This window comes from Ranitomeya imitator, chromosome 1 (assembly GCF_032444005.1).
Source record: "Ranitomeya imitator isolate aRanImi1 chromosome 1, aRanImi1.pri, whole genome shotgun sequence".
NCBI classification, from domain to species: domain Eukaryota; kingdom Metazoa; phylum Chordata; class Amphibia; order Anura; family Dendrobatidae; genus Ranitomeya; species Ranitomeya imitator.
Genome location: NC_091282.1, coordinates 946,979,515 through 946,994,837, shown reverse-complemented (window position 1 = coordinate 946,994,837; position 15,323 = coordinate 946,979,515). Strand labels below are relative to the sequence as shown.

The 15,323-nt window shown below is 47.8% G+C and overlaps 1 protein-coding gene across 2 annotated transcripts in view; it reads left to right on the top strand.

Moving 5' to 3' along the window:
* Positions 1-15,323, top strand: part of BDH2 (3-hydroxybutyrate dehydrogenase 2) — a 54,166-nt gene that overhangs the window by 5,475 nt on the left and 33,368 nt on the right. For both annotated transcript variants that reach the window (XM_069743662.1, XM_069743663.1), the window contains exons 3-4: positions 9,663-9,741; positions 12,608-12,704. In XM_069743662.1, the coding sequence (XP_069599763.1) occupies positions 9,663-9,741; positions 12,608-12,704 (176 nt within the window). The remainder of the gene's footprint in view (positions 1-9,662; positions 9,742-12,607; positions 12,705-15,323) is intronic.

The following is a 15,323-nucleotide window of genomic DNA, read 5'->3' as shown; positions in this document are numbered from 1 at the left end:
AACAGTCCTCCCGCTATCTGGCGGAGCATCTCTGAAAGATTCTAACTATAGAGTCATAGAATCCTTTGCGAGCTCATCCTTCGAAACGGCTGCGTCTATTTTTGCCCGGCCATTGCTTACACTTGGGTTTCGATATCCACATCCAAATAGGTCACACAACTCCGTCGGAGCATTCTGGACGGGGCCCTCCTGGACAGCTGGCGGAGCTTGCCAACCAGTTTTCTCATGCGGGTGAATACTTGGTCTCCGCTTCCCCGGATGCCGCGTCTTTTGCGGCTCAGGTGTCCAGCAATGCCGTTGCCATCCGTCGGTCCGTTTGGCTCAAGCAGAGGCGTATCTAGCCTTTCCTGCACCCGGGGCAAAGTATCAGTTCGCAGCCCCCCCCCCCCCCCCCCCGACCACAGATCTGGACAGTATGGGGGCACAGAACCGGACAGTATGGGCCATAATGTCCAGATTTGTGCCCCCAAATGTCTAGATTTGTGCCCCCCATACTGTCCTGATTTGTGCCACAGTGCCCCCATACTGTCCTGATTTGTTGTGCCCCCTTAATGTCCTGATTCTGAAACCCATCCGCATCCATTCCCCTCGGCCCCCATATCATGATATGTTCCCTCAGTCAAAGCAGCAGTCTTTCATCCAGCTGAGCTGCCAGTGCCTGCCCCTAAAGGTACCTTCACACTGAGCAACTTTACAACGACAACGATCCGTGACGTTGCAGCGTCCTGGATAGCGATCTCGTTGTGTTTGACACGCAGCAGCGATCTGGATCCCGCTGTGCCATCGCTGGTCGGAGCTAGAAGTCCAGAACTTTATTTGGTCGTCAGGTCGGTGTGTATCGTCATGTTTGACATCAAAAGCAACGATGCCAGCAATGTTTTACATGGAGCTAACAACCAGCTACAACGATAAGTGAGTCGCCGATACGTCACTGGATCGCTCCTGCATCGTTCTGGAGCTGCTGTGTTTGACGTCTCTACAGTGACCTAAACAGCGACGCTCCAGCGATCGGCTCGTTGTCTATATCGCTGCAGCGTCGCTGAGTGTGACGGTACCTTTAGGTTTTGCCTTGCTTTGCTAAGCTTCACAGTCGTCAGACTCACATTCTCACAACAGCGAGTATGACAGACACACATACCCATTTTTTCCGTTGTTGCCCCTGCCCTGCAGGCTGCCCTGGCGCCGTCATCCAGACACAGTGGATCCCGAAAATATAAGGATCTGCTCCACCAAAGACTTAGGGCCCCCCTAATACAAGGATCCGCTCTCTCTTCCAGATATACAAGACCCCCATAATGTAGTCATATGCTCCACCAGAGATGCAGGGGACCACATAATACCAGGATCTATTCCTCCAGAGATTGCGGATCCCCTGTAATACAAGAATCTGCTCTCCATAGATCAGGACCCTCATATACGGGTTTGCTCTTCCAGAGACCCCCCATGATGTAAGGATCTTGTCCTCCAGAAAAACAATAATCCCCATAATATAAGGATCTGATCCTCCAGAAACACAGGACCCCCATAATACAGGGATCTACTTCTCTGCATACATAGGACCCCTATAATACAAGGCTCTGCTTTTCCATTGTCACAGGGCCCCATAGTACCAGGATCTGATCCTCCAGAGATATAGGGACCCCCATAATACAAGAGGATCTGCTCCTCCAGTCTGACACAGACACCCCCCTAGTACAAGGATCTGCTCCTCCAGAGATCAGATCACTGTAAATCTGCTCCTCCAGTCCTACACACCCTCCCCCTATGCAGCAGGCAGGGTTCGGTTACTCGGTCGGTGTCTGCAAAGTTACTAACTTAGTTCAGACTCTTCAGAGTCACACTTCAGCTCCACCCGGTCCCCGTGGCCACGGACTGGAGCACTTACCACTGGCATTGACGACGTCACCATCCAACTCTCCAACCACAAACAACACACAGCGAGTGCGAGTGAGTGACCCGAGTCACTGACCGGCACTTCGGCGCAACGACCGTGAGTGACGACGAATGAACTGAAGCAGCAGCGGTGTGGCAGCCTGTCACACGCTAAGTGACGTCAGCCGCTGCTGGCGCTTCCCTGATGCGGAAGTGCCAGCAGCGGTCAGCGCCTCTCAGCGGTTGTCAGGGGCGCACGCAGGGACAGGACTCCTCTTGTCACTGAGTGAGTGAGTCACAAGGCAAGCGAACCGGCGCCCGGCGGGCGGGTAGTAGCGCAGCAGCATGGGGTGGATTATCTCACTGGACTGTCTGTCTGGGGGCGGCAGAATGCCGCCGGCGCCGACGAGGAGCCTGGCTTTGAGACCATGCTGCATCATCAGGCGGCCCCGCTGACGCCCCCTGTCAGCTGCGCCCGGGGCAGATGCCCCGCCTGCCCCCCCCTGGATACGCCACTGGGCTCAAGGCCTGACAGGCGGATTTGTCTTCAAAAAGTCCCTTACCAGCCTGCCTTTTTCAGTGTTCACGTCGCTTTGGTTCTAAGTTGGGCCAAATCATTAAGGACGCTACCGGGGGCACAAGTCTACACCTCGTCGCCCTCCTCCTAGACGGCAATTTCGATCCTTTTGGCCTTTACGTCGCTTCGTGGCGTCAAACTCCTTTTCCCCGCAGCAGCAGAGGCCACAGGCACGTCAAGAGTAGAAGACTGTTTCCTTTAGACCCACGCCTTCCTGGCGCTCTCGCTACTCCCAGGGTAGATCCTCCAGGTCTAGGACTGGAGGATCCACCTCGGCATGACTCACAGCAAGACCCCAGCCCACTTCCCAGGATGGGCGGCTTTCTCTTCTTCAGGGATTTCTGGATCTCCTCAGCAGAGGACGCATGGGTCAGGGAAGTTGTATCCTCGGGATACAAAATAGAATTCGTTTCACAACCCAGGGATCGTTTCTTCGGATCCCGACCCCAAGAGTGCCCGTTCTAGTTCCGGGTTTCTTTGCAGCCACCGCTTCTCTCCTCAAAGCCGGAGTAATAGTTCCCGTCCCAGAAAATGAACGGTTCATTGGTTGCTATTCCAATCTTTTGTGGTACCGAAAGAAAGAGAGAAAAAAAAAAAAAAGCAAGTATCGTTCCATTCTGGATCTCAAATTGCTGAACTGGAGAGTTCGTCTGAGACTCTTAAGGATGGTATCCCGTCGTTCAGTAATTGCTTCCATGGAGGCTCGAGAACTTTTGTGTTCCATAGAAATTCAGGACGCCTACCTTCATGTCCCGATTTTCCCGGGACATCACAGATTCCTGCGCTTTGCGGTGCTCCAGGACCATTTTCAGTTCTTCACCCTGCCGTTCGTTCTCGCAACCACTTCCAGGGTTTGCACGAAGACCATGGCGGCGCTGATAGCCATCTTGATGGTCAGGGGCTTATTATTTTTTTCCGTACCTCGGCGACATCCTCTTCAAGGCTCCGTCCCCTTTTTCTCAGGCTCACCAGAGCCTGTCCATCGTCCTCTACACCCTAGTCCGCTTCGGGTGGCTTGTCAGCAAGAAGAAATCCTGTCTTGTTGTTTCCCAGTGCCTCGTTTTTCTGGGCATGCTCTTCGACACTCGTCAGACCAAAGTCTTCCTTCCCGAGGACAAGAGGTCCATCCTTCGTCGGGATGTACGCTTGCTTTAGGGTCCTCGACTTCCCTTCTGATCGGCCATGAAGGTTCTGGGGAGGATGGTAGTGACGTTCGAAGCAATTCCCTTTGCCAAATTTCGCTCTCGACCTCTTTAGCAGGCCATTCTGTCAGTGGGACAGGGCTGTCTTGTCCCTGGATCGTCCGATCCGACTCTCTCCCAGAGTCAAGGGTCCCTCACCTGGTGGCTGACGTCACCTCTCATGTCCCAGGGCATGTCCTTCCTTCCAGTTCTTTGGCAGGTGGTGACGACGGATGCCAGCCTGCTTGGCTGGGGCGCTGTGTTTCGCCACCTGACTGTTTGGGGTCGTTGGTCGGCGCAGGAGTCTCCTCCGCTGATCAACGTCCTCGAGCTTTGGGCCATCGTTCTCTTCCCTCGTCTCTAGGAAAGGATTCTCAGGGGTCTACAATGCAATGGCGGTGGCATATGTCAACCATAATGGGGGGCTCGGAGCTCCTTGGCCGAGGTAGCCAAGATCCTCCTCTGGGCAGAGGCAACGGTTCCGGTGATATCCACGGTGCATATCCCCGGCATGGACAATTGGGCCGCCGACTTCCGCAGCCGCGAGGGTCTCGCGGCAGGGTAATGGTCCTTGCATCAGGAGGTCTTCCATCAGATTTGTCTTCGATGGGGGACTCCGGACGTGGACCTCTCTGCATCCCAAAGGAACAGGAAGGTTCCTTTGGTTCGTCTCCAGATCCCGCGACCCTCCCGCAGTGGGCGTCTACGCTCTGGCCCCCAGGTTCCGATCTGCCACCCGAATTATCGGTCGCTCAGTTTAACGGCGTGGCTGTGGACTCCACAGTTCTAAGAGCGTCCGGCCTTTCGGCCCGGATGAGTCGCACTATAATCCAGGCTAGTAAGCCTTCGTCGTCTTCCAGGTTCTACTATCGTACCTGGAAGACTTACTTTCGTTGATGCGAGCCCAACCGTTTTTCACCTATGTCCTTTTCCCTGCCTTCCATTTGGTTTTCCTTCAGGCAGGACTGGATTCGGGCTTCGCTCTCAGATCCCTAAAGGGCCAGGTTCCTGCGCTCTTCTTCCCTTTTAAGAAGACGTTATCTTCTCAGCCACAGGTTAAGACCTTCCTTCTAGGAGTAGCCCACGCTGTCCCTCCGTTCAGGGCCTGTGTGGATTCATGGGATTTAAAGGTTGTATTGGTTGTTCTTAGGGGTTCCCCCCTTTGAGCCTCTCAGGGAGTTTTCCCTGCCAGTTCTATCTCGGAAGGTGGCTTTTCTCAGGTGCATCTCTTCGATCCGCCGCGTTTTCGAGTTGGCGGCCATTTCTTGCCGACCCCCTTTCTTGATTTCCGCCAGGACAAGGTGGTCCCAAGCCTCTGCCATCCTTCCTTTCTCGAGATGGTTTTCATCTTTCCACCTCAACGAGGACATCGTTCTACCTTCCTCTTGTCCAGCTCCGACTCATCCTCTGGAGCGATCGTTGAACAGGCTGGACCTCGTCAGGGCAGTGAGGATCTCCCTGGCTAGCACGGCCGCTTTCTGAAAGATGGATTCTCTTTTCGCCATCCCTGATAGCGTGCGTAGAGGCCTGCCGGCTTCCAAGGCGACTATTGCTCGCTCGATCAGAACGGCAATTTTGGAAGCTTACCGGGTCAAGAACAGAGTGCCCCCTCCTGAGATAAAGGCTCACTCTACCCGGGCAGTCGGCGTTTTCAGTGCGGTACGTCACAGGGCTTTCGCCGACGGCTTTGCAAAGCGGCAACCTGGTCTTCCATCCACACGTTTCGCCGAATTATGGCGGACTCCAGCCTGGGCAGAAGGATCCTGCAGGCGGCAGTGGTGAGTCCTCGGACCTGATGGAAGTATGTTTTTCCCACCCCAGGGACTGCTTTGGGACGTCCCATGGTTCCTGTGTCCCCCAATGAAAGGCAATAGAGAAAACAGGATTTTTGGTTGCTTACCGTAAAATCTGTTTCTCGGAGCCTTCATTGGGGGACACAGCTCCCTCCCAAGTTGAACAGCTCTGTTTACTGTATACGTTTGAGTTATTTGAACACTCTTTGAGTGTTTGAGACTGTTAATCTATGGAGCGCCGTGGAATTTGTTGGCGCTATGTAGATAAAGTTTATTATTATTATATTATTATTATTATTCTTTCTCTTTTGCACGTTGCTTCTCCTACTGCTTTCTCACTAACTGAATATCCTACTTCCTGTCGGTAGGGTGTACACTGCAGAGGAGGAGCTAACTTTTTTATTTGCATAGTGTCAGCCTCCTAGTGGCAGCAGCATACACCCCCATGGTTCCTGTGTCCCCCAATGAAGGCTCCGAGAAACAGATTTTACGGTAAGCAACCAAAAATCCTGTTTTTGTCTAAAAAGATCATTCACGAGCGGGCATGTAAGACAAGTAAATCTTGTCATTATGTGATTGTCCAAAAATGTTGTATTACTTCACCATATATCACGGGCTGAAAGTAGTTGATGTACAGTGTGTATTCATTTAGTTGATCATGTGGGAGGGAAACTGTCATCCGCTCGTGGACTTTGAAAGCATTAACCTCTTAATGTCTCATGGGCAGATAAATTCATCAATGAGTGGGTCGGAATTGTGTGAAACCTGCTCACGAAATGAGCTCTCTCCGCACACAGCCGTTTCTAGTTTCGCTATACAGCCGGCATCCGCCTGAGGTGCAGATGACGGTAGCGTTTCTCATCCGAGAGCATCTGGACGATTATGCAAATGACACTCTGATCAGAGTGTGATCTGATTCTTTTTTTTTTATGTTTACTTTCGGTCAGCTGGAAATCTGACTTGCAAGGCTAAAGGTACCGTCACACTAGACGATATCGCTAGCGATCCGTGACGTTGCAGCGTCCTCGCTAGCGATATCGTCCAGTGTGACAGGCAGCAGCGATCAGGCCCCTGCTGTGCTGTCGCTGGTCGGGGAAGAAAGTCCAGAACTTTATTTGGTCGCTGGACTCCCCGCAGACATCGCTGAATCGGCGTGTGTGACACCGATTCAGCGATGTCTTCACTGGTAACCAGGGTAAACATCGGGTAACTAAGCGCAGGGCCGCGCTTAGTAACCCGATGTTTACCCTGGTTACCATCCTAAAAGTAAAAAATACAAACAGTACATACTTACCTACAGCCGTCTGTCCTCCAGCGCTGTGCTCTGCTCTCCTCCTGAACTGGCTGTGAGCACAGCGGCCGGAAAGCAGAGCGGTGACGTCACCGCTCTGCTTTCCGGCCGCTGTGCTCACACAGACAGTACAGGAGGAGTGCAGAGCACAGCGCTGGAGGACAGACGGCTGTAGGTAAGTATGTACTGTTTGTTTTTTTTACTTTTAGGATGGTAACCAGGGTAAACATCGGGTTACTAAGCGCGGCCCTGCGCTTAGTTACCCGATGTTTACCCTGGTTACCGGCATCGTTGGTCGCTGGAGAGCGGTCTGTGTGACAGCTCTCCAGCGACCAAACAGCGACGCTGCAGCGATCCGGATCGTTGTCGGTATCGCTTAGTGTGACGGTACCTTAAGTTGAATCTGAATAACTGAGGCACGATATTAGAGGAAAAAATTGGTCATGTGCACGACCTCATAGACTAACATTGGTCCGAGTGCGAACGGATGTTTGTCGGATCGCACTCGGACAGAAAATATGATCGTCTGCTCAACCCCTACAGCAATCATTAGTGCTGAGCTCCAATTGCTGCTGTTAACCATTTACATGCTGCTGTCAATCACTTGCAGCAACATTTTAATGGAGAGGTCGCCCGTGCTCGTTGTCTCCTGGCGTTAAAGGGAACCTGTCACCCCCAAAATCAAAAATGAGCTAAGCCCACCGGCATCAGGGGCTTATCTACAGCATTCTGGAATGCTGTAGATAAGCCCCAGATGTATCCTGAAAGATGAGAAAAAGAGGTTATATTATACTCACCCAGGGGCCCTCCCATCTTCTTACGATGACGTCCTCTTGTCTTCACGCTCCGGCGCAGGCGTACTTTGTCCTGTTGAGGGCAGAGCAAAGTACTGCAGTGCGCAGGCGCCGGGCCCCTCTGACATTTCCTGGCGCCTGTGCACTGCAGTACTTTGCTTTGCCCTCAACAGGACAGACAAAGTACGCCTGCGCCGGAGCGTGAAGACAAAAAGAGGACGTCATCGTAAGAAGATGGGAGGCCCCGGACCGCAATGCCCATCGGACCGGACCGCAGCGGGAGCGCCCCTGGGTGAGTATAATCTAACCTCTTTTTCTCTCAGGATACATCGGGGGCTTATCTACAGCATTCCAGAATGCTGTAGATAAGCCCCGATGCCTGTGGGCTTGGCTCATCTTAGATTTTGGGGGTGACAGCTTCCCTTTAACATGGCATCTGGGGCCTACTGAAGGCCTACTTCCATGGCTGCCACATTGTTACTCAAGAGAAACCCAGCCTGAGCTGTATAGGCGACTGCGATTTGCACTTTTTCCAGCAATAATGTGTTATTGCAGTATATAATAGAACAATTGATGAAAAAGGATTGCAGTTTTTCACGTCCAGTAAGGGTTAAAAAAAATAGTTTAAAAATTAGTAAGTTATAAAAAATGTTATCACAATATTTCTAATAGAAATATCACATAAAGTGCTGAATAAAGAGAAGCTAAGCAAAATATAAGACATTAACAACAGGTAACATCCCCAGGATTTGGACTGCACCCACTGCTGCCAAACAGGGGTTCAAGAACCACCGAATACATAGAAATATATGAATAAAATAAGCACAAATTGCCTGTATGCACCAATCACGTATGCCACACTCGGCACTTTTCTCTACTAGGCTCGTCTGGAGTACATACTGTGCATTTCCAAAAAATCTATGGCAGAATTTTTTTTTCCCTGTTTTTCAGTACATTATATGGGAAAATGAATGGTGTCATTCCAAACTACAATTCGTTCTGCAGAAAAGCCCTTGTATCTCTACTATGTTTAAAATACCGTAATCTAAACATCTGTTTCTCACGCTCTCCTGCCCCAGCAATGCTTCTTGGCCGCTGCTCCGGTCTTTGATTACAAGCTGCAGCGGTATCATTATGGTTACAGTATATATCACCACTACAGTGGCTCTGCCGAGCTCAGTGATTGGCTGCAGCGGAGATGTAGCCTGTAAACAAAGACTGTAGCAGCAGTAGAGAGGGGTTGCTGGAGCAGCGACGGAGGAGTATGAGCTCTTTTTATTATTTAAACTTAACACGAGCCAATAAACTAAAGAAATGTAGTCCCAGAAGTCGCCTTTATAAGCACAATGCTCTTTTTTTTTTTTTTTCTTTAAACCCCAATGACATGATCTTGGCATTCATTTAGCTTTTGTTAATATCCGACAAAAAATATGTAAAAAAAAAATAAATAAATTTAAAAAAAAAATTCTAATGTATGTGCACCACAAAGAAAACAAAAACTGTAAATAGTGTATGTCTAAAATCCTATCAAATAAACATTGAAAAACTTACATTTACTACAAGTTGATGGAATGTGGGGAAGCAAAAAGCTGCTAATCACTGGCAGTCCGGCTGGGATTCTCACCAGTCACTGGAGTGAAGGAGCTGGGACAATGTGTGGAGCACTGTGGACTATTCTGGAATGTTCCCTGCAGAGCAGCAATTTCCAACCAGCGCCATTCAGATGGACAGTGCTTCTGTGTAACTGCGGGAACAAATCAAAGCTGAAGGGCATTGTCACTCATAATGGCATGAACTAATAAGAACTCTTCCCCGGCCTGGGGAAAACCTTCTAAGAGCTAAAAGTAGCTAGGCCCTAAAAGGGTAAGACTAAGATGCTTACATTGTTTGGATGCCTTCATACCTATAAGGCCATGTTCACATTAGGAGATTCTGCTGCCTTTTTTGTTATGATTTTGAAAATTTCAAAAAAATCCTAGCAACAAAATGCAATGCGATCACATCATGTGAACATGGATAAATAGGCATCAAGTTGATCATGTCCAACTACTGAGAATCTGAATTGCACAAGATGGAGATATGTCTTCTGGTCATTGTTGGTAATTGATACTATGGAAATGACAGTACTACAATATTTCTTTTTGTTGTTTTTAGGCTTTTGCTAAAGAAGGAGCAAAGGTGATTGCAACAGATGTCAATGAAGAGAAGCTGAAGGCTCTAGAATCCTACAAAGGTTGTTACCGCCACTTCATTGTGAATTACACCCCCAAATTGATATCATAGGGTTTCCCAAATGAAGGGGATGCCAAATGATCATTTATCTGTTGCTGGGGTCGGCTTTGCAATTCATTGTATTTGGTCCTGTAGATGTGACCTCAGACATTGGGGCATATTTATCAAGCTAAATGTGCCAGGATCCTGAATATGCAAATTGTCGTTTCAGAGAGGAAGAGGACTTGAACTCTAGTGCCACCTGTTGGCGTTTAAGCCTCCTCATACTGGGATGCCAGTCTCCACAAGGAGACACCTTACCCCTTAGATCCCAGAATCCTGGAGTAATTTGTGCCAAAAAACTGTCTTATGTGACTTGAAACCCATATTTGTGTTTTAGACACTTTTTCGACTTTTCTGACCTCACTGAAAGGGGCTTAGCTTAGTATGCACCAGCAGCTATGCCAAGATTGGGGCACTCATTTCTGGCACAAAATAAGCCAACTAATAGGTGGTGTAAACCTACACTAGACACATTTATCAAACCGTATGAACCACTGTGATAGATCTGGGGCATTTTAAGATTGGCTCATCTGTTTGCACTGGCTAAGAATTAAGGTCCATTTTTACCTAAACTGACCGACAGCACCAAATGCCGGTTGATTGGTAACACGATTGTCTTAATAGCCTGTGTACACAGGCAGACCGCGTTAATCAATGTGCACCGAACAACCTGTAATAGATGATTGTTCTCGGTAGCATGAGTCCTGATTACACAGAATGAGCTCTGTGAAAACCACAAGATCATTTCAGCTGATGAACAAGCGGTTTCCTCCTTCATCGGGTGATCAACTGCCTGTTTATACTGAAAGATTACTATAAAACAGCATCCCTAGGAACTGTTGTTCATGATAACCTTGCAGTGTAAATGCATATTTAGACAGTCTGGCTAATTATGTCCCATTGTTTACAAGTACTGCGCAGTAAAACATGGGCTACAGGGGGAACTGTGCTTATTTTTCCATTTGCAGTGTACAGGGTGGGCTATTTATATGGATACACCTACATAAATGGGAATGGTTGGTGATATCAGCTTCCTGTTTATGGCACATTAGTATATGGGAGTGGGGAAACTTTTCAAGACGGGTGGTGACCGTGGCGGCCATTTTGAAGTCGGCCATTTTGGATCCAACTTTATTTTTTACAATGGGAAGAGGGTCATGTGACACATCAAACTTATTGAGAATTTCACAAGAAAAACAATGGTGTGCTTGGTTTTAACGTAACTTTATTCTTTCATGACTTATTTACAAGTTTATGACCACTTATACAATGTGTTCAAAGTGCTGCCCATTGTGTTGGATTGTCAATGCAACCCTCTTGTCCCACTCTTGACACACTGATAGCAACACCACAGAGGAAATTCTAGCACAGGCTTCCAGTATCCATTGTTTCAAATGCTGCACATCTCGTATTGTAAGGCAATTGTCTATGCTGTGAAGACCCGGCAGTGAGCTTGACCATACATCACATCATTAAAGGGGTTGTCTGGTCTTAAACTACAAGTCTGCAGTGACTGTGAGAGTTCTCCAGTGCTGGCGTCGCAAGAGGGGGCTTGACCGTAAGTATGCGATTTGCATACATACAGTCACATGCCAACTAGACTGTATCTGGCCTCACTCAATGAAAGTATATTGAGTGAGGCCAGATACAGTCTAGTCTGAATGTCTAGTGAAGTATGCAAATATCTTAAATGCAGTCAAATTATAGCTCGGTGCCAGCATTGGAGAATCCTCACAGTGCGCAGTGGGTACGATATGAAGATTTACAAATCTGCAGTCGCATAGTGACTGCAGACTTGTAGTTTAAGACCGGACAACCCCTCTAGCACATGGAGCAGCAGTTATGTACAGGGATAGTAAATGTCTTCTATGGCTCACTGGGTCGACATTTTAAGTTAATGATGGACTACCACAACCAGTCTGGTTCCAATGATGGCACTTATCATCTTCATCCTACACCTCCTCCCCATCATCCTCAATGTATATGGCCGCATCCCCAAGAACAACAGGGCAGATAGTTGCATCCACTTTTCTCCCTTTACTTTTTTTCTTTCTTATAAGCTGAAGCACTGCTAAGCTGTTTTACAGTATAAGAGCATGGGCAACAAAAGCCATGCAGCGGATGAGTTACTCCTCTTTATCAAGGAGCAAATCTCGTCCTCGATGGCTCCTCTTCAGTTGTAACTGGGCATTTTTGTAAGCAACAATGTGATGGAATTCAACACTGCGTACGATGGAGCATCTGTACGAACAGCGTAAAGCTGTGACTGATTATAACATGCAGCAGCAAACTGGAGCATGAATTACTTTGAAATCGGCCATTGGCAGCTGATCAGGGACCCTTGTCGCCTACTGAGGCTCTTCAAAGAGGCAACTAAATTTGTCAGTAGAGAGAACTGTATGGAGAAAAATATTTAAAGAGACACATCAAAGAACAGCTATGTGCACACCGAAATACATAAAATAATGCATCAGCTTTCTTGTACTTTTTATCTTAGGACAAATATTACAAACACTTAAGCTGATAAACAACAACAAGCAAATAAATAATGCATTCCTGTATTCACACTTCTGAAAGATATTGGGGTATACTGATGCCCATCTCCATATGCCTATTTTATTTCGTAGGGAGAACTATAGCATTGACTATGCCACAACCCTCATATTTTGGAAAAAACGAATACTTTTACTTTATGTTCACTGCTGTCCTGGGGCTGTTATGGACCCTCAGGGACAATGTTATATGCAGCAGTATGACGAAGAGCAGCAGCTGATGATTGGAGACTACTAAATCACTAAAAAGAATTTGTATACAATTTCCTCTAGGTATTCAGACAAGAGTGTTAGATGTCACCAAGAAGGAGGAGATTGAAAAACTGTGCCGGGAAATGGACAGAATTGATGTTCTGTTCAATGTAGCTGGGTAAGTACATTGAACCCTCTATATGTTCAGCATCCTTTATCTCCCTGTGTACTGTATATGTCCTGGGAAGCATTGACCCATATATAATTCCGTCACAATGTAGGCCTTTTATGTGTGAAGTTGACAAATATTCCAATCTACAATTCCTATATGTCAACCTGTAGGCTTTCAAAATGTCACACGAGTTTTAAAGGGATATATCTGCCAATAATCATTTGTCCACTGGATGGGTGGTAATAATTATGTCACCCCTATTTTTTCCATCTGGCCTGGAGTAGTTAATTGGAGCGCAACTCAAGCCTTCAGCTATCTTTGAAATGTCTGGGAACGTACTCAACTGGATCTTCATACAACTTTTTCGGACCATATTCTGGCAGCTCGGGACAGCCCAGGGCCGCGTGTTCTGAGAATCCGTTGAAGTCTGACTGTTGGGAGCTAGCATTTATCCAGAGGATAAATCATAATTGGGTGTAGCCAGAATATGCCTTTAAAAGGAGTGTTCTAAACGTATCTCCTCTGCCTCCCGCTCTTAGTTGCGCTCCTCAGTTCGGACTAGTGGCATTTTTCACCCCTGGACAGAATTGAGCTCTCTTCCATGATGCTTGCAAAGGCAGCTTTGCCATAAGAATCACTTTAAAGTTCTTACACATTGGCATGTTATGCCTGTAAGTGCTGCGAAGTTGCAAAAAACAGAGTGCAATTCCACAATTGTTTTTGCTTTTTTATTATGTTCACTAAATGTTAAAACTGACCTGCATTTTTTTATATATACATTTTTAATTGTTTTATTTTGAATGGGGGGGTGGTTTGAACATTTTTTTTTTTACTTTACACTTGCTTCAATAGTCTCCATGGGAGTAATTAGGAAAACACGGCACTTCAGGAAATCTGGTGGTGCACAAGTAGGAGAACCAAATCCGTCAGCTGCGATGTAGAAATATTTGGTTCTCATATAGGTGTATTCAAGAACTTATTAATTGAATGAAGAAATTCCAGAAAATTAAGAGACGTTTCAGTCAGTACCCGACCTTCATCAGTCGTCTGGATAGAGGAGATCTGTGTGGAAGCATTCTGTGTGAGAATCTACAGTGTCAGGAAGCGCTCAAAGGGGTTAAAAAAAATTGTCAGAAAACAATGCAGGAAGCCTCCAGCACAATCCTAATTTTCTCTATCGCTTCATTGGGGGACACAGGAATCATGGGGTGTATGCTGCGGCCACTAGGAGGCTGACACTATGCACAAAAAAAGTTAGCGCCGCCTCAGCAGTATACACTGAAGGTATAAACAATTACAGAAAGAGGTGCAACAGAAGCCAATGGCACCGTATGCAAAGTATGCACCAGAAGGGTAAAGGAAATCTGTTTTTTGACCCGAAAATAATACAATCTATGTAAAGCATCTAAAATGTTGATGATGATACTTTTGTATAATATGTCCGTTATTTCCATTTTCTAGTTATTCATTGCTGAATGTTTATGCAAATGAGCGTGCAAAGTGCAGGGAGCATGGCCAGCACTTCTGTCCATCTGCATCCCGCACGTGTAATAACATGGCCTCAACTTATTCTAGCCAGAAAGGGGAAACCACATCTGTAGTATTTGCAGAAAATAATGCAAAAGCACAAAGAAATGCATATAGGTGTGAGTCGCCCGTCAGTGCCTTGGGGTACTCGGTACCGGGTCCGTTACTTAAAGGGACGTGTCACGGCGGCAGCGGCGACCCGGTCCGTTGCCTTGGGTGCCCATGTTAAAGGAAAGGTCTTTAAAGGTGTTGTGGAAATAAGGAAAGTTCATGACACCACCTGTGGTTCTCTGTCAGAGGTGACCTACGCTGCTTTAAGGGGTTCTCTGGGGCAATGGTGCTGCACCAAAGATGGTGTCGCTTCCCACAGGTGAAGCGGTGTCCCCAGGGTTCCCGGTGTATTTGGCAGGGATGGTGAATGCCGCAAATAATTGGAGGACACAGGGTTGCAGTTTTTACCTTGTTTACTGAGATGGTATTCAGCCTCAGTCCAGGGTACCGGTAACAGGTGTAGCTGGAGTCCAGGCAGCCTGAAGACAGGTGGAAATCCCCTTGACAGGTCAGTTTGGGAGCCTTCCACTATGCGCTCATCTGTGGTCCCTTGCTGCCTGTAGCTCTCTAACAAGGCCCTCTTTCTTCCCTGTCCAGGAACAGTACCTGCACGGTAGGCAACTCGAGCCGTCTCTTTTGGATCTCTGTTTACGGTGACTCTGATTGCTGCTGTACCTCAGGTATTATGTGGGCAAGTCCCTTTTAGTTTCCTGCCCTCCAGTTCTGCCGTGGGGCTTACAGTCCCCCTTGGCCTCGGGCTCTCGGCACCCGGTTTCTGCGCTCAGCTTAGAGAGGCCCAGTAGCAGTCTTTCTCTAGCTCCTAAGTACCTCTGTGCTCCTTCACTGTCTGCTACCAACTGTCAACTCTCTGCTTGTCTGCTTAGCAACTACGTAGCAACTGACTCATCCTGACCAGAGAGAGCAGCTCCCCTCAAGTCGGGTGTAGAGCTCCCCCCTCTGGCCTGGAGTCAAAATGTGTTGCATGTAAGGTTACCTGCCAAAGGGATTCCCCCTGTCTCCAGCATGGCTTTACCCTCCCCGAGAGGA